The sequence below is a fragment of the Microtus oregoni genome, unplaced genomic scaffold (genome assembly GCF_018167655.1).
Source record: "Microtus oregoni isolate MIOR12 unplaced genomic scaffold, Mior012 000004F_ref0000308, whole genome shotgun sequence".
NCBI classification, from domain to species: domain Eukaryota; kingdom Metazoa; phylum Chordata; class Mammalia; order Rodentia; family Cricetidae; genus Microtus; species Microtus oregoni.
The window spans coordinates 28920637-28945740 of NW_024543063.1; the positions used below are offsets into that span (position 1 = coordinate 28920637).

At 48.8% G+C, this 25104-nt stretch overlaps 1 protein-coding gene across 1 annotated transcript in view; it reads right to left on the minus strand.

The window, feature by feature from the left end:
* Positions 1-25104, minus strand: part of Disc1 (DISC1 scaffold protein) — a 165039-nt gene that overhangs the window by 129986 nt on the left and 9949 nt on the right. Inside the window, exons 3-4 of the mRNA XM_041650521.1 lie at positions 9587-10566; positions 7742-7811 (exon numbers count right to left, since the gene is read on the minus strand). Of these exons, the coding sequence (XP_041506455.1) occupies positions 7742-7811; positions 9587-10566 (1050 nt within the window). The remainder of the gene's footprint in view (positions 1-7741; positions 7812-9586; positions 10567-25104) is intronic.

Genomic DNA, 25104 nt, shown 5'->3' on the forward strand with positions numbered 1-25104 from the left:
TGTGATCAGAGCAGGTGGGGACTGTCCAGGCTAACACCTGACCTAGCCACAGTGTGATCAGAGGAGGTGGGGATGGTCCAGGCTAACACCTGTCCTAGCCACAGTGTGATCAGAGAAGGTGGGGACTGTCCTGGCTAACACCTGTCCCAGTAGCTGTGTGATCAGGGGAGGTGGGAACTGTCCTGGCTAACACCTGTCCTAGCCATAGTGTGATCAGGACAGGTGGGGACTGTCCTGGCTAACACCTGTCACAGTAGCTGTGTGATCAGGGGAGGTGGGGACTGTCCTGGCTAACACCTGTCCTAGCCACAGTGTGATCAGGGGAGGTGGGAAGGGTCCTGCCTACTTTTATGTCAACTTGACACAAGCTAGCATCATCTGAAAGGAAGGAACCTCAATTAAGGGAAAATGCCTCCATCAGATCCTTCTTTGGGGATTTTCTTAATTAATGATTGATGAGGAGGGCCCAGCCCATTGTGTGTGGTGCTATCCCTGGGCTGGTGGTCCTGGGTTCTATAAGAATGCAGGCTGAGCAAGCCAGGAGAAACAAACAGTACCCCTCCATGCCTCTGCATCAGCTCTTGTCTCCAGGTTCCTGCCTGTTTCCTGCCCCGCTTAAATTCCTGTCCTGCCTTCCTTCAGAGATAGACTATGATGCGGAAGTGGAACCTGCAAACCTTTCCTCCCCAGCTTGGTGTCTTAGCCATGTTTCATCACAGCAATAGTAACCCTGGCTAAGACAGGAAGAGAAAAAAACCTTAAGGTGGGGTGTTATGTGCAGGATGAATCAAGAGGTGAGACCAGAAGCCAGGGATCCATGGAGAGACCCGTGAATTAGTACAACCAGATAATGCTGAGGCCACAGATAGAAAAAAAGACACTCGTGGGAAAGACACACAAATCTACAAGCTGCCTAATCTCACAGTCCAGCAAAGGGGGGGGGGGGGGTCCAGGCAAGCCCCAGGCCTCTTTATTACAATAAGAGCTAAGCACGGGGAGCTGGGCTGGGACAGGGCTGGGACAGGGCACTCCAGTGGGATGGTGTGCAAATACAGTCGTGGGGTCTGAGGTTGGACATGCCAGGCCCCAGATTACAAAGGAAAGTGGTATACCAACTTAAAATCTTTTCCTACTTATTAAAAACTGTCAGGAACCAGGATACAATAAAAAAAACAAAAACAAAAACCCACCAAGCAAGGAGGTCACAGAACAGTCTACCAAGTGTCTCCATGGGGAGTTGGGGGGTTGGAGACAGTCAGTGATGGTACCGACAGATGTTCCTTCTTTGCTGCTCCTCATCTTACTCCAAACACGAGCCTTGTCACCTTGACACACTAGTCTGCCCTTCGTCTTGGCAAAATGGGATGGTCAGCTCTCTGGGAGAAGGGCTCTCAGGAACAGTGTGAGCAGGGGAGGCGGGCTTGGCCCCTATACGGGCTGTGCGGGGGCTGCTAATTCCCCCGCCAGCCACAGGCACCCATGCAGATCAGGGGTTTTTCATGTACATTACCACATGTGTCGCTGGGATGCCCACTGGTACTTCTCAGGGTCCACTTCCCTGCAACTGAAGACATCCGTGAACTTCCAAATCATTATTTACAAAAAAAAAAAAAAAAACAAAAAAACAAAAAAAAACAAGTTGTTTTCTCCAGGAAACTTGAAAAAAAAAGCCCCAGGGGTCCATTTTCCCGAGGACGGTTTGCTAGTTGTAATAAAGATACCCTGCCAAAGGTACCTTTAGGAAGAAAGGCTTTGGGGCTCGGGGCTAGGTTACAGTCTGTCCTGTGGGAAGTCACAGCAGCAGGAGCCCGAGAAAGCTGATGGCTCTGTATGTACAGTCAGGAAGCAGATAATCAAGCCTGGATATGGTACTGCACCTGTAATCCCAGCTGTTTGATGGACTGAGACAGAAGGGTCAGGAATTCAAGACCAGCCGGGCTATACCATGAGATGCTATCACAAAGACAGGATCATTTCCTAGTTTCTGACTGTTGCTATAATGAACATTCTAATCAAAATCAATTTAGGGAGGAAAGGATTTATTTGACTTATACTCGCAGAACACATGCCCTTTGTGGAGGGATGTCAAAACAGTCACCCAAGCAAGAACCCAAGGCAGAAACCATGGGAGTTTGCTAGCTGGCTCGCACAGGCTCGTACTCAGCCCAGGACTGCTGCCTAGGGAATGACGCCATCCACAGTGGGCTGGATCTTCCAGTATCATTAACAAGACATTTAATCAAGACAATTCCCCATCGACATGCCCATAAGCTAGTCTGATCCAGGCAATTCTTCAGTTGAAGCTCTCCTGTTAGATGAGTCTAGGCTATGTCAAGTTGACAATTAAAGATTAGAACGAAAGAGGACAGTAATTGATGTTGGGGCTTCCTTAAACCCAGGAAGAGCTACAATTTTATTTCCTCAGTGTCACTAAGTGTCATCCAGCCGAGCACCAGAAAATTAACAAGAAAAACAAGATCCTGAAATCCACCCTGGAGAGCAGAAAAACCCATTCGCTAAGATGTTCAGAATATTCACACTTCAAACACTCCACCACGATTTGCATGTTTTGCAATATAGTTCACTCTACTGCATTTACAAACTTATTTTTGCATCTTGAAAGAATCAGATCATGTACAATGAGCTTCTTATTGCCACATAGAAAATAAAGTGCAATATTATCTCGTCGTGCCTTCTGCTTGTTCCCAATGCTAACCGCCAGCTGAGGTTATTCAGAAGTCTCTGTTTCCTGTGGCTTCTAACACGTATGGGCTATAGGAAAAAAGGGGCCCGCTCCTTCCAAGCCCTGAGCTGTGGGCGCCCATACCCAGCACCATCAGTTTTACTCCTCCCATGCCAGGGAACAGGTGCCCGAGAGCAGACAGCAGGGCACACCGCAGCTACTGCACTGACACCCTGTCTCCTCGCCCATCCCGGGACACTCTACTGCGCTAGCTGGACCATCCCCATCCAAAGAGACAGAGGGAGACGCTAAATATTTCACAACTCATTTCATGATACCACGACTGAAAACATACAGGAAAGGAAAACAAATATATAAATGCATTATCAACAAATGCTTCATGGCTCATGAAGGTGTTTTTTAAGAGTTTCAGGTTTTGAATACGTTAATTGTTTCTATCACTTCGTGCAAAAGTAGAAGAGTTGGAACACTCTGCCAGCAGAAGCTATCAATCAGTCAATTCAATTGCAGGTTGTGGTCCAATCACTCTTTATTATAATACACATAATACCCAGCTAATGGAGCCTTTCCAGAGCCCCACATACAAACCCTCTTTACACTGTCGTGATCAGACATCAATCAAGGGCTACTTTGTGTATTAGGTCATTGATGTGACAGAAAGAACTCAGCGAGGAGAGGCTTGTTTGGTCTCATAGTTCAGAAGAGACCATCCATCACGGCAGGGACACACTGAAATGGGGGTGGCTCTTCTCTGCAACAGGGAAGCACGGAGCTGCTGGTCACCTTACTGCATCAGGCAGGAAGACGCCAGGAACAGAAATGAGGACAGACAAAAACCCTCAAGACCTGTCCCCAGTGACCTCCTCCCTCCAGTGAGGCTCTACCAGGTAAAAATTCACAACCACCCCCAAAAGAATGTTACCAAATGTTACACTGGGACCAAATGTTACACACAGACAAACCTCCAAGGACATGAGATTTTGCTTCCTGGGGAAGAGTAGGACAAAAGTCTCTGGGAAACTGGCAACCAGAGGAACTTAAAACAAATCTGTGAGAGCAGGCTTGGAGGTACAGAGATAGAACTCATATAGATAGATATATAGATATAGATATAGATGTAGATATAGATATAGACGTAGATACAGCCCTAAGTCACGCTGCTTCATACAGTCCAGCAGAGGACTTGGAGATACAGTCTAGTATGGATGCATCCTGGGGTGGCCCCACTGTTCAGTCACCATGGGGTGCATTAGCACAAGCCTAGTGCCACAGCCAGCCACACCCTCATCTCCACAGTGCATTTTGCACCACACCCCTCAACCTCTCTATGAAATGCAGCCTACAGCATCCCTTGGCTTTGCTGTCCAGTTTGCTACACCCCTCCGCTCCATGGTGCAGACTCCATGGTGCATTCTGCCGTGTTCCTCAGCCCCATACTGAAGCCTGCAGAGCCCTCTTGGCTCCATGGTGGGGCCTTGCACTCCGCTCTGCTCCCTGCTGCGGCCTGCCGCATCACTCAGCTCCAGGGTGCACACCTGAACAGCACGCCACTATGCTAACCACTGTGTGCAACTTGATAAATATATATATATATATATATATATATATGTAGCCAATTGTAACACAATGCAAGAATTTGCACACCTGAATATATCTAAACATAGAAACAGTATTATAAAACCACAACGTTGATTCAGGTTTTTCCTAAGGCGTAGTGGAGGATGGAGAAACTGCTCAACAGTTAAGAGCTTTAGTGGCCTTGTGGAGGATCCAAGTTCAGTTCCCAGCAAAGCTCTGACCTCCATACACTCGCATATACACACACACACACACACACACACACATGAACACACACACACATGAACACACACACACACACATGAATACACACACTTATTGGGGGGGAAGTAAGATCCTGAGATTTTTGCTCCCCCCTTCTCACAGCCTCTCCTTGCTCATTTGGGAAGCAAAGTAACAGACATGGTTACAGCGGGCATAAGTCAGGGGCTGACAGAATACGTTGTGGAGATAAATCAGGAAGAGCAACATGGAGGATCCTTGTGGGCAATCTCTTCCTCCCTTTGGCCTGTCCTAGAGCTCTCCTCTGTACCCCAGGCTCCGAGCAGTGGTCTCTCCCGAGGTCTCATTCTCACTCCCAGCCCCCACAGTCACGGGGTGAGCATTAATACAATGAAGCCAGAGTGTCTTTTGGAAAAAGACCCTAAACAAACATCGAAAGTATTATTCTTTCTTCCCCAAGCCTTCCCAGCTGTTGGCAAAGATGAAAGAAATATGAACTTGGCTTTCCTGGAGAGGGAGAGATGGAATCAGAATCCTTAGGGGGGTTCCCAGGAGGCATCGCCGAGTAAACTCGCTGTGATTTTGATTAGATAAAGCATGGAACTTTCTATTCTCTGCCAACCACATCTTTCTCTGGAGCCCACAGCAAAAGTAGAAAGAAAGAGAAAAAGAAACAGACTCTGGGGGACATATTGCCATCCTGTGGCTTTCCTGTGTGTGCACAGGGATACACAATTGTTGCACAGCCTTCCCCGAGATAAAGACAAAGTATGCTGTTGTCTATACACAAAAAGAAAGAAAGTTCATACAGGGCGTGTGGACAATCACAACAGTTCTTCCAGGGTTTTTACGAACTCTGGAGATACCAGGTGAGAAATGAAGTATATTCCTGGATCTTTCAACAAATCTCATTACAGTAGGGACCCTCGGTGTCAGCTGAGGTCCCACTGACCCCCCCATCATCTATGAGAATTCACAGATCCCTGCATTAGTTACTGTTCTTGCTACTCTGTTCTAACAGAAGAAACTCAAGAAAGAAAGGGTTTATTTGAGGGATTGCAGTTCACTGTGGTAGTGGTGGTGGTAGTCCATGGCATATGGCAAGGGGTTACTAAGAGTGGGTCTTTGAAAGATACGCCCGCTTTGGGATTTGGTCTGTTTTCTCTGCCTTCTGGTCAGCCATGATGCAAGACCCTGTACCATATGCTCCTGCTGCCATGGACGGTACAGCCACTACTGTGATGAACTCCAGGGTAGCAGAATAAACAGATGCTGGGCCATGAGCTGCCCCGAGTGCTTCCTCCTCACCTCCTCTAATTGGTGATAGTGTGGGTACCAAGACATCTCAATCCTTCCTGAAGCATTTACTGAATATTCAGTGACCAGATACACACTTCACAAGGCAGCTGGGCAGGCCTGAGGCTCGGGCAGGATAAGAGTGCTGTGTGACTTACTGTGGACCAACTAACTGTCCTCTCTGTATGCTCCAAGGTCCCAGAGAGCTGCCCTCACAAGACCCCAGCCTCTGCCCCAGGGTCTGCCCCTCCATGAAAGAACCCCTACAGCCACAACTCCTCCATTCTCAGTTCCCGAGTCTTCTAGAAGCTGTAGAAAACGCACAGTGCGAGGTCCACTCCAGAAGCTCTGAAGGAAGGCGCCCTTGCTTTCTGACTTCTCTGACAAGAGCATCATAATTTCATTCCCAAAGGGTGGCAGGAATATTTAAAGAAGGGGAAAGAAGTGAGGCCTTGGCTAGAAAAAGACCAGTGGGAGAACCAAGTCCAGAAAGGCCTTGTGGGGTAGAGGGTGTGCATGGCTTCTGTCCATGGAATGTAGCACTGTGGGAGCTATGACCTAAAGGAGGAGGGACTAAGACTCAGCCTTTGACAATGAAAACAAACCCCTGCAATATTGCAATATCTCACAAGCATCAAAACCAGGGCTGCAATGTTGCAACAGTGGGAGCATCAAAATCAGGGCTGCAGAAGTGGGAATATCAGAACCAGGGCTGCAGGAGTGGGGGCATCAGAATCAGGGCTGTCTTTCACAGACACAAAGTACCAATGAGCCCAGACCCAGGAAAAGCTGGCTTCTCTTCTACCCACGGTGTAGCATGGACCCCAGGGGCTACCACGGAAGGTACTTCTGCCTCATAGCTTCTGCTCCCTCTGACCCTCATCCTTCACCCAGCACTGTGTTAAATCTGACGGCCTGCGGATGGAGGCAGAGGAGAACCTGAGAAACCCCGCCTTCATCCTCAAGTCCTCTCACCCCCTGAGGAGCAGCTCAGAGGCACACACAGTCAGGACACTGTGCACCTCTGTTCCTGGGAGGAACTGTCCCTCACAGATTCCAACATGGTCCCGATTCCAATGGCTCAAGGCACAGTCGATGGAGTAACAGAAACAGGCCAAGTGGCCGCAGCCTACGCATTGAGCTAACACTTCCGGAGAATCCTCAGCTCTGTATTACACTTCTCAGCCAGTCCTGAACCCTAAAGCAGGCCACCAACTGGAGTATCTGTCAACCCCACGGTTGTCTGGAGGATCGTTAAGTTAGTTTAAGCCCTCTCCCTTACCACCACCACCCCACACACATAAAACAGAGTTGTTTAGGCTCTTTTCAAATCACCCACCCCTAAAACCTCCCCTTCTCCATCCATCTGTGCCCAGTCATAACCCCTCTTTCTGGCTCAACTCCTGTTTGGCTCCTCATTGGCCTCTCTCTGACCGGCCCCACTCTCTCTTGGCCTCATATTATAACTTGTCCTTCTTCTCTTGGATATTTTGACCATGAGGGGTTTCATTGGCACTGTCTGCCATCTCCTAAATGCATCTCTAGCTCATCCTAGAGAGCATGAAGCCAGAAGATCCCATAACGATGCCATCACTAACATCCAGCACCTTTTCCCCCAACATCCCCGCTGTCCCCATGGGTGCCCAGTTGGTATAGTTCATGGATCTGTACGTCACTGGCAGGCAGGTGATGAGTTAGTTTGTTTCCTACAGAGCAGATCCTCACCTGTTCCTGGCCAATCAGAAAGTTCAGCCTACCATCGAGTGGTTGAAATCCCTAAACCAACAGGGTGGCAGGCTAGCCGGCTGTCCCAGAGCAGAAACTCCCTAAAGAGTCAACCACACAGCTCCCAGAGCGAAGGAGGCAGAATCAGAGAAGGGGAGGAAGGAAGACAGGTGTCAGGGAGAAAGACGAAATGTCTACAAACAGATGCGAACTCACCCTTATCGTAATCACCAGCCTCAATCGCTTTTTCTTGAAGTGTCTGAAGCTTTAAACTTAAGGAAGTGACCTGTGTTGGTTTGAAGGGGAAACATGAGACATAAATTACACATAAGAAATTACACAGAAGAGATAAATTACGAATAAATTCCAGTACATTCATCTTGTGAAATCTAGGAGCGCATAAGAGCTATTCAAAACTGGGCTGTCCTGATGGCTTGAGGGTGAAGGCCCTGGCTTCAGCCTGAGGAAGTTGATCCTCAAGACCTACACAGTGGAAATGGAGACCCGACTTCCACAAGTTCTTCTCTAACCTCTATGAAAGTACCATGACGCCCACATGCACATAAATAGAAAATCTAATAAGGAAATTAAAATCCTGAAAAGCAGTACCATTTTTAGAAGGAAAACTATTCTAAAAGTAAACTTCTATTCAAACTATTTTTTTAAAAACCACATAAATACAAAGTTTTCCAATGCCAAATGTGTGTTTCTTTTTTAAAAAACAAAAGTTACTTGAACAAAAATTATAATTTAAACATGATTCCCCAGAAATACTTAGAATGCTACAAATGCCACAAAGCTATGCCATTATCGGCAGGAAGAGCTATGTGGATAGAAGGAACACAGACTAAAGGCCAAATGGCCTCTGTTCTAACCCTCAGAGCATAGCCATGAAGGCAAACATGGAAACTCAAAGAGCAGCTGAGGGGAGCCAGGCATGGACCACAGCGGTCTCCAGGCCATCCCAGGAAGGTCTGCAGCCCTACTTGAAGGTGCTGCCTTGGGCTGGACTTGTAACTCAGTGGTAGGCACCTAGCATGCACAAGGCCCTAGTTCTATCCCCAGCACAGGAAGCATAGAATGAGGAGAAGAAAGGAAGGATGCGGACGTCGAGAACCACCAGTAGCCACGCCTTCCCTCCCAGAACAACTTCCTAAGGGGCTGCGGCTGGTACATGCCCTAAACACTGAAGCTGGGCACTGGAGAGATGGCTCGGTCAGTAAAGCTCTTGCCTTGAAAGTGTAAGACCTGAGCTCAATGCTCAGAACCCACACAAGCATAGTGACGCATGCCTGGGACCCCAGGTCTGGGGAGGAGGAGACAGGAGAATCCCCGAAACTCGCTGACCTACACTCCAGCACGGTGACAGGACCTTAAGATGACACCCAAGGTTGTCCTCCCCAACCTACACACACACACACACACATTGTATGCGTGCATGTAGGCACACATATGCACACACACAAGTACATATTCACACCAAAATAAAACAGTTTCTTTGTAGGAGGGACTCACACAGCCTTTCAGGCAAGTGAAGCAAAGCAGGGGAGGATGGGGCCCATTCCACACTTTGCAAACTTGAGCTGACGGCCTCCCTTACCCTCCCAGAGCCGTACTTTATCACCTCTGTTTACTACGTGGTCAGGGGAGATAACAACCTGAAGGAGTCTGCTCTCCCCTTCCACCCTGCGGGTCCTGGGGGTCAAACTCTGGTTGCCAGGCTTGGCAGCAAGTGCCTTTACCCACCAAGCCATCTTGCCAGCCCCCATTTTCATATTTCACAGCAGAGCTAAACCAAACAAACCGCACTGCAGGTCAGAGGTTGCGGAGAAGCATGGGCCCAATCAGCGAGTCCATGCCAGCACCTAAGCCACACAGACAGAGAACAAAGGGCAGAGCATCCATGCTCAGAGGCAGAGGAGACAGAAGGGCCACCACATCCTTTCAGCCAGCCATCCCAGGAGCCACTGCCGCTTCCAGGAACAGCACTCGATCAGCCGCCCCACCCCCTGCCTCCACCCAGTCCTGAGTCAGAGTACCAGTCTCCTGAAGGACACACACCTCCAGCTGCCTGCAGTTGATCAGTAGATGGTCCTGTAGCCTGGGCTCCCATTCGCTGAGCAAAGCATCCCATCCTCGGGTACCTGCCCAGCCATTGCCCTGGCAGCCCCACCCACCAGCTGAAGATGAAACCTGGGAAGAGAAGCCAGTGTCCAAGGAAGAGACTATGCCACATTCTGGCTTGCTGTCGCTCCCTGTGACCTGATCCAAGTCCACAGAGCCTGGGGTAGCTTGAAGATTGAAGGTCCAGAGACGTCGAGGGTCCTCACGGGATCTGTCTGAGCTGGACGCTTCAGCCGCCATCTCTTGAGGGCTCTGATGAAGGGACTCAGTGTCTCTGGATGGTAGGCAACCTTCTGCTTCTCCACGTTCCCCAGCAACACCGAGGGAGAGTCGGATGAAGCTGAAGCAGGAAGTAAAGGTGTCTTGGGAGCCAGGAAGAGCTGGGATATCAGCCGGGCCATTCAGCTCTGGTGCTGCCAGAGGTTTCACAGTCTCCAGGCCCTTTGATCCCTTGTTCCAGGCTACACCAAGGCTGGAGGCCAGGGACTTAGAGCTGTCCGAAGATAAAATGTCTTGACAACATCCACTGCCCCCAGGCCTACATGGCCTGGTCAGCTTCTCAGGTAGCTTGTTGCCATTTCTGGAATGAACCCCAAAGTACACTGATGTTTCTTTCATAGAGTTCTGGGCTGGGTGCAGGTGACCCACAGAGGCCACAGCGGGGACAAGCGAGCTCTTGAGCAAAGGGCTGCCCACCACCTGACAGCACCCGCTGGGGCTGGGGCCACACTGTCCAGCCTTGGGCTGTGAGTAGTGGGACTCCTGGCCTGTCGGCCCTGATGAGATCTGGCATGGCATGCCCACTGCTGGAGAGGGGAACCCGATCCCAGGGCCGGCTGTGCTTCTCATGTAGCCTGGTCTCCGAGTCAGCCGTCGCCTCGGAGGGGCTGCTTCAGATGGCGAGCCATGCCCACTGTCTGAGAAGAGAAGAGAAAACTACATGTTATTGACTCAGCAGGAACTGCATGTGGAGGACATGCTAGACACACATGTCATCTGTGAGTACACCTGTCAAAGACACAGCATGAAAACTCCTATGGTCCCAATCCAGGCATAGTGGTTCACACCCCTAATACCAGTGTTTGGGACGTGAAGGCAGAAAGATCGGGAAATCAAGGTCGTCCTCACCAGCACGACACCCTACCTTAAAAAAAAAAAAAAATTAAAGGAAGTTGGTGCTCCTCTGCTGATGCCCAGCTCGGTCCAGCATCCCCGCCCTTGGTTGGCAGAGAAGCAGGCCTGCTGTATGTCTAACAGTATGCCAGTGCAGGTCCTGGGGGTACAGCCCATGGTACAACAGCATGTGCATCCCAGAGAGGGCTTGGAAAACCAACCATCCAACTCCAAGACATCATCACAGGACTCCATCGTTCCTTCCCGTCACTAAGGGACGATGCTGGGGTTTTCACCATCCAACTACCCATGCCCCCACTTTCCCCATGCATTCCTGAGGCCTTGGTGGCTGGCTGCGGTACAAGGCTGCCCAATCTTACCTCACACAGAAAACCACTGGGGCAGGGGCCTCCCCTGGCTCCCCTGAAGAAACAGAAACAACAGCAAATGTGAGACCAGACCCAACTGTCTGGTCCAATCTGACCATGCCACCTGCTGACTGCGTGACCTTCCACAAGCTCTTCAAGTCCCCTGTGCCCAGCTTCCTCCTCAGTAAAGGGTGGGGGTACAGAAGGGCCCCTTGTGGAAGGTTTCTGTCGGTATTGGTGTAAACAGTTTAGAACAGGGTCAGAAACACGTGAGCGTGATAAAAATGTTAGTTGCAGGCCTGGGGAGATGGCTCAGCGGGGAAAGCATGCTGTGCAAGCATGAGAACTCGGGTTCAATCCCCAGAACCTGGTGGTCAGGCGTGATGGCACACACTTGAAATCCTGGTGCTGAGGAGGCAGAGAAATGACGATTCATGAAGTTCACTGACCAGCCAGTGTAGCCAAAATGATGAGCTACTGGTCCAATCACAGACTCTGCCTCAAAAATTAAAGATGGGAGTCTGGAGAGCCAGCTCAATGGTTAAGGTTGTAACTAGGTGCCAAGTAAGCTTGCTAGCACCAACTTCAAAAACATGGACTAGAAGAACAGGCTTGCTCAGCCACACGCTATGCCAACAGAAATGCCCACAGCAGGTTTTCTAAGGCCACCATCTTCAATGACATCAACGACAGGCAGTCAGAACAGAGTTCTGTTCCTTGTCACGATGTGACAACATGTTTGGGCCATTAAGGCCCTGAGGTGGCTGATGGGGGCTGGTCATTTGGGCAGTCACCCTCCCAGGATGGGAGCCCCACCAGGGCTATGGAATACAAGAGGGAACAGAGGGAGCCCCAGGAGAACAGCTGTCCCTCCCATCCCCTGTAAAACTGGCAAGAGATTTGCTAAAGAGCCAGGAATCCAAGTTACAGAGAACACTGAGCTCTGGTTGCAGTGACCAATGGAAAATGTTGACAGCTTCACATCCTGAGCAATGAGCCCTGTGAAACTATATAATCTTCGGGGTTAAAAGACTTCCAATTATTTTGTAAACTAAATACTATCACCTACGTAACTCTCACGTTGTTCAAAGGTCGTGCTAAATAGAGAATAACTTTCCAAATGCCTTGTGTGGTCTTTTCTGTGTTGCCCTCCTGGGGTCCTGAGGCCATAAACATCAGTTGCTCTAGCCAGGGCCGTGCACTCCTGGAGAGCCACAGGCCTACTGCCCACAGGTTAAGGACAGACAGAGAAAAGTGTCTATCTGGCTAGGGGCATGACTTCATGATAACACATCTGCCTATCACGTAAGAGGCCCTGGATTCTAGCTCTGTTAGAAGCCACACACACACACACACACACGTCAAACACAATGGGACACAAGATAGACCTCACTCCTGCAGCTAACTACAGGCTCATATGTCCCATCTCCTGTGGAGGTGACCACAGGTGTTTATTCTAATGCTCAGGTGCTAGACGGTAGAAGATTGGACAGAGGCACTGACATCCAGGCCTGGAAGGAACTTCTGGAATGAGCTAGACGATGCAGAAGAAACCTCTGCAGGGTCCAGATCAGGTTGCTAGGAAGATTTCTAGCCTTCCACAACCAAAGTGTGCAAACCCCACCCCCCACGCTCTCCCCCACACACACACACACAATTTTATTTTTCTTCCTTTTATTTTTTTTATCTTTTTGTTTCTGCTTTTGTTTGTTTCACTTTTTTTTCCCTCAGAGTCTTTGAGGTCCTCTGGGACCACAAATCAGTTCTCACTCATATATCCTTCCTGAAACATGACCTCATGGGTTTGTTCTGGCCGCAGCTGAGGAAGAGCTGCGATATGGCTCAGCTGGAGAAGGTCACACTTCCTCCTCACTGAGCACAGTCAGCTCTGGAAAGAGGCTCAGTCAGACAGGAAGGAAAGCAAGGCAGCACCAGGGTAAGGCCCAAAGTGAGGCGCTGTAGAATGGCCAGGAAACAGATGTGATGGCCCTGCTGTGGAAAAGACAGGGATGACTTCATTCTGCCCAGCTGACCTAGGAATAACTGAGCCAGGAGAGAGGCCTGGAGCAGCCTCCTGCTCCAGAAGATACAGAGGATTCTGGGGAGCAAAGCACAGAACCTCACCTCCCCCACCCAGCCCCATGGCTCTAAGATTGAAGGGAAGGGACAGACAAGTGCTTGAGACCAGTCTAGATGTCAAAGAGCCTCTCTGGCCCAACAAGCCCCTGAAAAGCCTGGCTGGGAAAATGTTGGGAGAGGGAGCTGGGCAATCGGGGGAGGAGGCAGGTTCTCAAGGAGGCCACTTACAATCCAAGAACTAACGCTTCACCCAGAGAGCCTCAAACAGTGGCCGCTGCTCAGTCCAGATGAATCTGAGAGCAGCAGGAGGCTGCGCCTGTGTGACTGAAGCAACATCAGATGCTTTAAACTGGCCACAGAGTTAAAGAGAACACTGGGAGTTGGTCACAATTCCTGGCCTGAAGGAGCTCTGCTCGCAGTGGCAAGCACGGCTGACTATCTTCTTCTCCACCTATCCTGAGTTTGTGGCCACACAGAAAAGCCTTTACCTGACTACAAAATCTAAAACCAATAATGATAGAATTAGATTAATATTTCTTCCTCAGTTGCCCTGAGAAAGGGAACTTCAGCTTGTGCCCAAGGTTCTCATTGTCCTGGCATGAGTGCTGTGTCCACGCTATCTCGACACAAACCCCTGGCACCAGAGCGGAGGGAGATGCTGAGCTTGGTGGAAAGTGGGGGCAGACACATGTGCACTGACTGTCCCTTCAGACACGGATGAAGCGCACTGGACTTTTGGGAAAAGGGGCTGCACATTAAGGCCATGATGAGTTGTTCGGTGAGAACCTCAAAGTGACAAGGAAGACTGAGGCCTAGTCTAGAAGCCTGCTCTTCCCACCTTGCTACCAGTACAGCACGAAGCCACCAGACAGATGACTGAGCAGTGAAGAAGGCACGCTGCAGGCCTGGAGAGATGGCTCGGTGGTCAAGAGCACTGGATGTCCTTCCAGAGGACTCGGGTTCAATCCCCAGCACCCACACAGTAGCTCACGATTGTCTGTAACTCCAGTCCCAAAGGATCCACTGACCTCTTCTAGACTCTGGGACTCATCGGTGCACAACCCCACACACACCGCACATATCCACGTTATTTTAAAAATAATAAAGGTAAATGATATTATAGCACAGAAACACTACAGATAAAATAGCCAGCTTTTCTGCCATCGCCAAACCTGCAAACGAGCACACACGCCCATCCTCACACGAGCACCAGGGAGGGGAAGTGTGATGGCCGCTCTTGGTTGTCAACTTGACTGTACTCGGGAATTAACCAAAACCCACACTTGTGGACACAGCCGTGAAGGGTCTCTCTAATCAATCACCTCCTGGTGGCTCGTTGCCTGCTTGCCCTCGTCACACTACCAGTTCATTCCTTCACGCAATTAGAGCCTATTTCTTCTGGATTCCGACACATGCTGAAGGCCATCTGTAAGACACCCAGCCTTGTGGACTGAACAACTATGGAATTCTTAGACTTTGCATTGGGAGCCAGTCAGGGTTGGGCTGGTCATTCTAATACAGCCCGTTTTATATAGAGAGAATCATTCTATCAGTTCTGTTTCTCTAGAGAACCCTTACTGATATAGTAACCAACGGAAATTTCTAGAATGGAGACAGAAATGAGACTGTCACACTCTCCTCTCTTTGTTCTTAGAAATGACCACCAAAATGTCTAAGAGTAAAATCTAGTTCACTGTTACTCACTAACTCCCAACAGGATATTTTGAAAAATATGAGCTTGGAATTTTGCCTTTCCTATTCCTCTCTGAGGCTTCAAATTATGTTCTCCAGGATATATTCAATAATTTTTATTATGCTAACATATACACACAAAGTTGACCGTTCTTACCATGTGTGAGTGCCGAGTTCAGTGGCATTGGGGACATTCACAGTGGTGTTCAGCCATCACTCAAACATTCACCCAGACTGAAACATTGGCCCCACCAAAGCCTGGCACCCCCTGCCCTCTCCCAGACTCCAGTGAACACCATTCTTCTTTCTGTCCGTACAATTTTATTGACTCATCAACCAGAGCGAAAGCCTGTTCTAGAGCTGGAAATCCATCTGGAAGCCCGTTTTCCCTGACATGAGGCTCCTCCAGGGAAATCCCAGTCCCTTGGGGACCATTATCCCAATACTCTGATAGCCAAGGAGGCGGGCACGAGAGTCTCTTTAGAACATCTCTGCTCCTCCAGGACAGTTATTAGAGTGCCCCATGATGGGATCTCACGGACCCTTGGTGCCCACCCTCCCCTAAGCAAGAGCTTCCCAACTCGGATCTACCTTTCTGGGTCTGGCTTCCTGCCCTTTTCAGACTTGGAGCGCTGGCTAAAGCAAGTGGCAGTCAAGGTTATAAGTATACCATGGGTGTCAGCTCACAGTCCCTTAAAAAAGCCATGCCCATCTTGCAGATTCTGCAAGACTGACTGGCTAGAGCCTCGTGACTGTGGAGAGTTGGAATGTTACCGGTCCATAGCCAAAATCATCCTGGGCTATCATTAGTCCCCTTAATAACTATTCACTAACCACTCTATGCTTGATGTAATATCCTCTCTTATCAGGTCAAACCTTTTTAATGCATTAACCTAGAATATCATTGGCTTTCACCACACAAAAGCTAAGGCATCATCAGACAGCATTTGAGACCTCCAGCAGAAACCTCCCGGGCTTATCTGCAGTCCCCACCCCCTTTTCTGATCAACACCTTGATGTATAATTTTTTTTGTGGGAGAGTTTTGTGACTATAAAAATCATGTAGCCTCTTCTACAACAGAACGTATCCTGCATGGCAACTCGAATCCATGTTTCCTGGCCATGGTCACGCATGTCGAGCTCAGAATAAACGTTTACTCCTTTCGCAGTATGCACTGTGTTTTGCCTCAACACGGGCGCACTCCAGTGTTTACCAGGCAGCCTCTCTCTGCTGAGCTATTAATTCTCATAAATGGTTGTCTTTTTCTGTGCATGTAAAGTGCTACTCAGGAAATCCAGCCTCCATCTGAACCCCCTCAAGAATGCTGCGGGCTACAGATGGGTGTCTCTAATGAATCTTTTAACTGCTGCCCTAATGAAATATGGATGAACCAGAAGGAGCCCTCTCTGTTGCTCTTATCTCAAAACAACTCAGCAACTTGGGTTTCTGGCCATATGTTTGTGCAGCAAAGAGGAGCACGTCCCTGAATCCAACATAACAAAGGAGTTTGTGCGCGCGTCATCTGCAAAGTTCTTAGCTTCCTTTCCAATGCCACGCTTTCGGCAGGAGCTCATTCCCAGGCCTCTCTAAATGCTCCACTTCGCGTGCCTCGCGTGCCAACTTGGATATGCGTTTATTAACAAATTGATTCCAAATTATCCGCGTGGCACACGGAAAGTCTTCCCTGGAGACTGGAGCGCCCTTCAAGCAAGCCCCTACTTTGTACTTCATTTTCATAATACTCAGAATGTAAGCCCACATCAAAGGCTTATGCCGATCTTAATGCCTGACCCAAAAGTCGACATGATGACAATCTCGCACAGTCCTGCCATGAAAGAGTATGTGCGCACGTGCATGTGTGTGTATATGTGCATTGTGTGTACATGCACGCGTGTGTGTGTTGTGCATGCGTATATGCATGCATGTGTGTGAGTGTGGTGGGGAGGCTTGATGATTTTTCCCCATGCCAGCTCTGGACCCTGGTGCAGGCACGTGAGGACAGTAGAAGGAATCAGAATAGCATGACGACAGGCCGAGGGGACATCTGTACAGTCCTGGGTTGTAGCAGCTTGCCTCGCGTGGGAGCTGTAGCTGCCATCTGAGATGAGACATAATACAATTAATTGTCTTTTACAACTGTGGGAATACAGTCCAAAAATGGAGTTAGTTGTGCAAGAGAAATTCTGAGTGCTTGTAAGAAAAATGCAAGCAAACAAGACAGACCTGGTGACCTCAGCTCCTTCGAAGCACGGAATTGTTCTTAGACTGTGTTTGTGTGCTCCTCCCAGGTGTAGCAGACAGGAGCGCATTCACTTCCACTGTTGTTATCCCCATGACTCTAAGAAAAAGCATGTTTAGGCCATGTGCAGTTTGTCCGTGTGACTGGACATGTCTTAACCCTCAGAGTTTGGCCTGGTACTCTGAATAAAGTTGACTATCGCATGAGACTTTAATCTGCCTCATTTTAGGCCCTGCTCTCCCAGGTTCATGATGCCAACTAGAGCGGTTAACATACAACCTCTTGATTCTTCTGGAAAACTTCTCTGGTGCTCAGCCATCAAGAAGGCTCAGTGAGCAAAGGTGCTTGCTGCCAAGTCTGACACCCTGAGTTCAATCCCTGGGACCCCCTAGAGAGACCTGACTCTAATAGGCCTGCCATGGCATGTACAGGCACGCACACAAATGAATGTAACAACAAATGCTTTTACCTTCTCTAGTCTCGCTGATACTGAAACTCCACGTGTGCTTTGACATCTGCATGCTGTTAGTGTTTTTCTCACTGTGTCGACTCTGCACAGCTCAGCACAGAACTCAGGGTCTCGTGTGTGCCAGGCAAACACTCTACCACTGACCTACGTGCGCAGGCCCCTTTCATCTTCTGTAAATTTTGAGACAAGTTCTCATACATGGTTCAAGTTGAACTTGCTCTGTGGCCCAGACAAGCCTTGAATTTATAATCCTCCTGCCTCAGTCTCCCAAGTGGCTGGGATAACTGCCCGTCGATGCTTAGCTTCCACGTTCTTCCACATGTTGAGAGAACATACTCACTAAGCCGAATAGCTCCGGTCTGTCTGATCTGAACACCATCAGCTTTTGGAAATGATGATACTGAGGCAGGGGGCTGGACTTCAGTTAACCTGCTCCTCGACGATGAAGAGTTTGTTTCAATGGATAAATACCTATGGAAAGCGGCAGCAGGGGCACTTGAGGTGTTCAAGAGTCGATGCCTCAAGAACTCATTTACATTCAAACCAAGCACATGAGTTTTAGGAAATCTTGGGTTTCCTTGTCTTTATGATGCTTCCACGTGCTGGGATCTTGAAGAAAGCAGTAAATTTTTACACAGAGTAGGTGTGTGAGGATGCCTCAGTGTCTAAACATCTGAAGAGGGCCTTGGATACAACCGTCTGTTTCCACACTATAGAAAGCACAAACATCTCCGCCCAGCTCCTCCTGCAAGCTTCGGTACCCACAGCAGCATGGCTTATGATGGTTAAATTATTTAAATGAGATGCCAGTGTCTCTTGCAGTCACTGCCGTCAGACAGATATTACATAAACTCTCAGATCAGGGCCATCTGCCAGAGTGGGCTGAGAGCCAGAGCTGCTGGCTGCTCCCCGAGGGCTGGGATTCAGAATGTGTCAGTGGCTTGCAAGCCGACATCACATCCAGGTGCAGACCTGAATGACACCAGGTGACCTGGCAGGTTGAGAATCAAAGGGACAAGTGCCTGAGCAGTGCGAGGCTAAGCTTGCCAGGAAGGGAGTGAGCCTTAGGGCAGAGGTCAGTGGGCCAGGAAGAGAAGCGGTGTCCAATGGGCACACACTGCCTCGCTCTGTGGCATCTGGGTCGCTTGTGGGGAATGATCCCAAACATCATCTCTCCATGAGGACAAAACGCTGAGCACCCTAAACTTCCAGAAGACAGAGCAATGTCATCCAGAGTTCTAAGGTCAAACTGGATTTATACCAACCCTGACCCCTCACAAAGGTACCTCTTCTCCCAGCCTTGATTTGCTCATCTGCGGAAAGCTAATCCTGCTGACTTTCTTGGGAGAGAATTAGAAAGATGTGGGGATCATGAGTTCGTCTTCCCCAGAGATCCACTCGTCCACGCTGTCTTCCCCAGTGTGGAGATGATTTTACACATGTCTCCACAGTGCAGACAGTTCTCCACTTGCTGGGCTGACTCTTGCCACCTTCCTGTGGTTCCTGAGGCACAAACCACAAATTCATCCTCTTTAAACTTCCTGTGTCCAGCTCCATGCTGGCCAGTGGGCTCTGTGAGCCCTTCGTCCTTAGACAATGGTGGTTTTCTAATTTGAGATCCTCCTCCAGTCTGCCTTCCTGAGGCCTCTCTAGGCACCTCTGATCCCAGCTGGAGCCCTGGTGGGGGCAGAGGAGGCGTTCTAAAGAGAGACGTGCATGTCCTGACTCCACGCTGTGGACGACAGAGGCCTCTGCTGGGAACGGAGACAATGGAGGCCACCTGTGGTCCACTCAGCTCTCCCACTCTGTGCCACAGTCATGTGTGCTCAGATACACATACATGTGCATATGGAAGTCAGACAGCCTTGGCTGCTGTTCCTCGGGTGCTGACCATCTAGTTCATATTAAACACCTGCTGTTGGCCCAGAACTTGACAAATAGGCTGGGCTTGCTGGCCAGCGGGCCCCAGGGATCCTCTCTCTTCGCCTCCCGAGCACTGGGATTACAGGCACGTACCACCATGTACGCCTTTTTTATATGTGGGTTTTAGGGAATAACTCAAGTCCCTGTGCTGGCACTCTGCCCACTACGCTATCTCCCCAGCCCCAATGATATTCTTCGCACAGAGTCTTCACGGGCAGCCCACCAAGGTTCTCAGCTCCTCGTCATCAACAGCATCTTCTAAAGAAAGATTTCTGTTCCTATCCTTACAACTGGAATCCTCTAATCGGCTTTGTTTCAAATCCACCAATTTGGAGATTATACTCGCGGGCACATTTTCAATTACCCAGCTTATCTTGGGAGAGAACCAGAAAGGATTAAACCTTTCCAGCCTCCAAGAGAGCCCCTGGTGACAGCGGAGGGGATGTGTGGGTGGGAACAGGGACTGGGTGGACACAGAAGGACTCGAGGATGTTGCACCTTCCCTAGGCCCATGGCTCATCTCAGGGTTGGTTCCAGCAGGTTCGTCTTGTCAGGCTCTGTCAGTGCCTGCATAGGTTTGCTGAGCTCTGCTCCCCCACAATGCTCTGTTCCTGGCCACAGAGCAGTGAAGCTGCCTTCCTCATGGGGCTCAGCACTGAGATGGGTCTTCTGTGGACCAACAGTCTCCAGTGTACCACAGAGATCTGAGACCACAGGGGCAGGCTGCACACAGCTGGTCACCAGGCATGCAGAATATCGGTGGTTCCCATGTGCTCCAGCTTTTCTTAATGTTTTTTTTCCTTCATGTGTAGATGGGACAGTCCAAGGAGAGACATACTGGGAACTAACTGCCAAGTGCTATGGGAATGAGAAGTTCCACAGATGTACCCAAAGGCTTCTGGAGCAAATACTATCACAGAAATAAGCCAGTAACTGAACTGCCTTCATCACTCAGCCCTTAGTAACACAGTCATATATATATATATATATGTATGTATATGAATAATCTGGGGGAAGGGGTATATATGTGTATATATAGATACATATATGAAATATATATATATTTCTGTATATGTAGAAATCCATGTATGCACCTATTAAGCAACAAACAAGGTGTACATTCTTAATATGTCACTTGATCCGACTCAAAAACTAATGGGGTGAAAGCCATGATTACCCTGGATTTAATCAAGATCATAGCAGCCTGTTGCAGTTCAGACACTGTCCAGAGTCACAGATGGCTGGACCCTGGAAGGGACAGTGAGCCCTCATCAACTCGGCCCTGCATGCAACAGTCCCTGTTCTGAGACAAGGAGCCTGGAGTCAATCCTCACTCCCACGGCTGGCACTGGGCTGCTAAGGAGTCTGGGTGGCCTGTTACTACATTTGCAGAGTCTCAGATGGTCCTCAAGGCCTGGGCCGCTACGTGGAATGGTAGCTGAGTGCATAGACTAGTCCCGCCTCTCACAGTTAGCAGACTGCCAAAAATTAGAAAAACCTGAAGCCAGGTGTGGGAGCACACATCTGTAATCACAGCTGCCCCACGGGCTGAGGCAGGAGGATTGCGAGTTTGAAGCAGGCCAGGATTACACTGTAAGGTAGAGAAGGAGATAAAGGGAAGGGAGGGGGGATGAGAGCAGAAGGGAGGGGGAAAACATAGCTGTCCATCGTAGGCAGGAAAACCAGTGAAAATGTTCATCTCCAGAGCTCTTGACAGTTGGCGGCACACTGCTGTTTGTCCTGTCCCATTTAAACATGAAAAAAAGCTGAAGTGCAGAGGCAAAGGAGGGGGCAGCAGTAGGGTCTCTGAATAGAACCCTCAGAATTTGAAAACATGTTCAAGTCCACTGAGCTTCAAGCAGAGGCTCCTACTGAACTGTCCATCCCTAGCAAATCGTCTTTCTAGGTCAAGAACATCAGTCATAATCTGACAGCCACACTAATAATGTGGGGTACGGGGAGGAAACTTCTGGAGAAGTGACCAGAGCAAGCTGAGCTAAGCAGGGTACGGTAGGAGCTGAGCCAGTGTGTTTCTCACCTGCCAGGTAGCATGGCCGAGACGGTTGGAGGCAGAAATCATGAGTTACTACACATATCATTACTGGAATCGACTTAAGTTCACATCTGTGGTCACAGGACCCTCACTCAGAGTGATGGTTAATCCTCAAATCAACTGGACTGGATTCATACCCGTTGAGACCCACCTTGAATACCCACGAGAGTGCTTCCAGGTAGGACTGACTGTGGGATGGCGGCTCAACCTGAATGTGGGCAGCAGCAACTCATGAACCAGAGCCTGGGCTGACCAAAAGGGCAAAGAGGAGAAACCGAGCTGAGCATGGACATTCCCCCCTCTTCCTGATCGGCAGGAATGTGACCATGTTGACCTCCCACTCCTGCAGCCACAGTCAAGAGCTGCTCCCACTGTCTGGTCCTCCCCATCCTGACGGACTGTGCTCGATGGCTAAGAGCCAAGATAAACCCTCCCTCCTTAAGCTGCCCCTTATGAACCTAGTCACGGCCACGAGAAAAGTAACTACCACTGGGATGGGGAACAGGAAAACTGGCGAGCTGGTGAAGGGCCAGAGCGAGATTCTGCTCACTGTATACCAGGCCAGAAAAAGTTGTGCTTAAAACAGACAGAGAACAGACCAGAGCAAGAAAGGCAGACAGACAGAAGAGCCCTGGATCTAGGGCGATGGGGTTAGACCATAGAGAAGGCGGGGCAGATTCAGCCAGCTTGAATTTTCCAGCCTTCGTCTCTAATAAAGAAAGTGATCCTTGGGTTGAAAGAGAGCATGGTAGCTCAGCTTAGGAGACACTGAAGCCCAAGAAGTAAAAAGATAGGGGTAGAAAACCCATCACTTCAAAGGAGTCCATGTCCCCAAACAAGGCCATGTTGGGTAGACACCGAGCCGGGGAACTGGGAGAAGAAGAGTGTTCTCGCAGAGACGGTCGAGAGCTATCTAACGCTAACCTTTCTGCAAAGTAAGCCTCAAAATGCTTAGTTAAAAACAAACCAGAGGAACAGGCCAGGCTGTGCCTGAGAGTAGCCCAAGGCTACCAAGAGCTTGAAAGGCCAATGAAACACAGTAGGTGCAGCTGGCAGCCTACCACCTCAAACACCATCCTGAGTGGGAGCCACCCAAGGCAGCCTTTGACTGATGCAGAGTTAAAGCCAGCTGTAACTGGATCTGGGGACTTATTCCCCCTTGGCTGGCCAGGGAAGATGGAGTGCAGTATTTGCACCCGTGGCTCATGTCATCCTAGGCAGAGTGTAGTTTTCATGTCCACTGCACAGAGAGCCACAAGAGCAATACTGGGACAGCCTATCCTTTGTTCTTGTTTGGATCTTGGTTTATTGATACAAATTTAAGGTCATTTCTCTTACATGTATATTTCTGCTCTTGATTAAGGTATTCTGTTTGTGCAGCTCATTTGAAAATGTAATGTATAATTGGGAAATATAGGTTAATAGATAGTCAACTATAATAGTCAAGTGTGTAGTTATGTTAGGTTTTTTAGATAGAGATATATATTCAGTCAGATAGGTATTCTTCAAATCTTTTAGAGACCTTCAGAATATGGCATTTAAAATGTTTTAAGAACTTAGACTTGCATGACAATGAGACACATCTGCTCCTGGCAGCACCGATATACTTTAAGAGGAAGATGGGCATCAAAGAGGCTCCTTATGGAGTTGGTTAGCCATTTGGGCAAGAAACTGATCTGGTCTGGACTGCTTGATGAACTGTACATGCAGGACTCACAGAGAAATGACTGTTGAACTTGCTTAAGGGTGAGATGGTCTTTCGGGGTTACTGCTTCATGAAAGTCTCTGCTACACATTCTGCAGGACACAGAAACAAGTTACTGACAAACTGCCAATACAATTGGAACTGTCTTTGTAACTTCCTGCTTCATGGAAAAGTCTGCTGGATACTATGGTCCCGTAGGCTGAAGATGGATGTCCCAATGGTACAGAAGAACTTTGGGTGACTGTCCAGGCAGCGAGAAGTCTCTGTCAATTATAGAGTTTTGAAAGTTGCTTACAATGCACTTCCTCTTTACTTAGGTGATATTATATCCTTCTGGAATCTTTGATGGAGTTGAAGAATAGATAGTTATAATTATAGTTTTCTTTAGTTATGATAAAAGATAAAGTAGACATAAATATTGTAACTGTAATTCTTGCTTGATAACTGTTTTGTTATATGTAATTTTACTATGTTAAAGTTAAAACCTTCCTTTCCATTTAAACAGAAAAGGGGAGGTGATGTGGAATTCCCCTCTGTTTGCTGTTAATACCATTGGTTAATAAAGAAATTGGTTTGGCCCGATAGGGTAGATAGGTGGGGAAAACTAAACTGAATGCTGGGAGAAAGGAGGCAGAGTGAGAGAAAAGCCATGGAGCCCCACTGGAGACAGATGCCAGAACTTTACCCCATAAGCCACAGCCATGTGGCAATACACAGATTAATAGAAATGGATTAAATTAAGATGAGTTAGACAATAAGAAGCTAGAGCTAATGAGCCAAGCAGTGATTTAATTAATACAGTTTCTGTGTGATTATTTCAGGAGTCTGGGCATCCGGGAAATGAACAAGCAGCCTCCTACAACATTTTGCATGTGTAGTGCAAATGAAAATATGTGGGTCCAGGTAAACCTGCATGTTTGACCTGTGTCCATGTATGCACGTTCATATTACGTGTGGCTACACATGCACGTGTGTATTCATGCACATGAAAATTAGAGGTGCCCGTATATTCCTAGGTCGCGTCTGGCTTTATTTACTGAGACAGGTTATCTTGCTGAACCCCACTTTCACTCGTCTGGCTAGCCAGCTGTCCTTGGAGGTCATCTGTCTCCTTCTCCCCAGGGCCGGGTTGCAGGTGTAATGAGATTAGGGCCTGAACTCTGAAATCCACCCTTGCGCATCAAGTGTGGCAAGTATGTTGTCCACTGAACCATCTCCTCAGTCCCACGCGGTGCTGTGTATTGATCCACCTCAAGGAAGCTGCTCTTAGGTGAAAGAGAAATGTGGCCACCATCTCCCATCCTAAGCAGCCCTGGAATCTCCAGACTCCATGGGTTACAGACCTCCTAAGACAATGAGTGAGAATAACCCTATTCCTTCTCCTTGGAGCCAGTTGCCTGCCTTAGCTTCTGGGAATTTAACCGTCAGGGGTTCACACCCGTGAGCAAAGCATTCTGGGAGGGCACCAAGGATGGGCAGCCCCTTCCTGGACCTCTCTGCTTCTCTCGGTTCCCTCTGCAACATGCTGGGTGTTGCTAAAAGATGCTAAACCAAACAGCAAGGCTAACAACTGGCTGAAGGTATCTCGGCTGACACTGACTGTCAGATTTCATTTGTGTGCTACGGAGAAGATTCTATGCGCTTTAATCGGATTAGCTCTAGAACTGGCCATCGTACTCCAAGCATTCCATCTGTCTCTCCTTGTTAACCCAGTCTTGAAACCTTCTCCTGGGGAGATTGATGGAGTGCAGCTTTTTCTGTGTTCTTCCTTGCCGTACAGGGCACAAGTCACATGGCAGACATTTTACAAGAC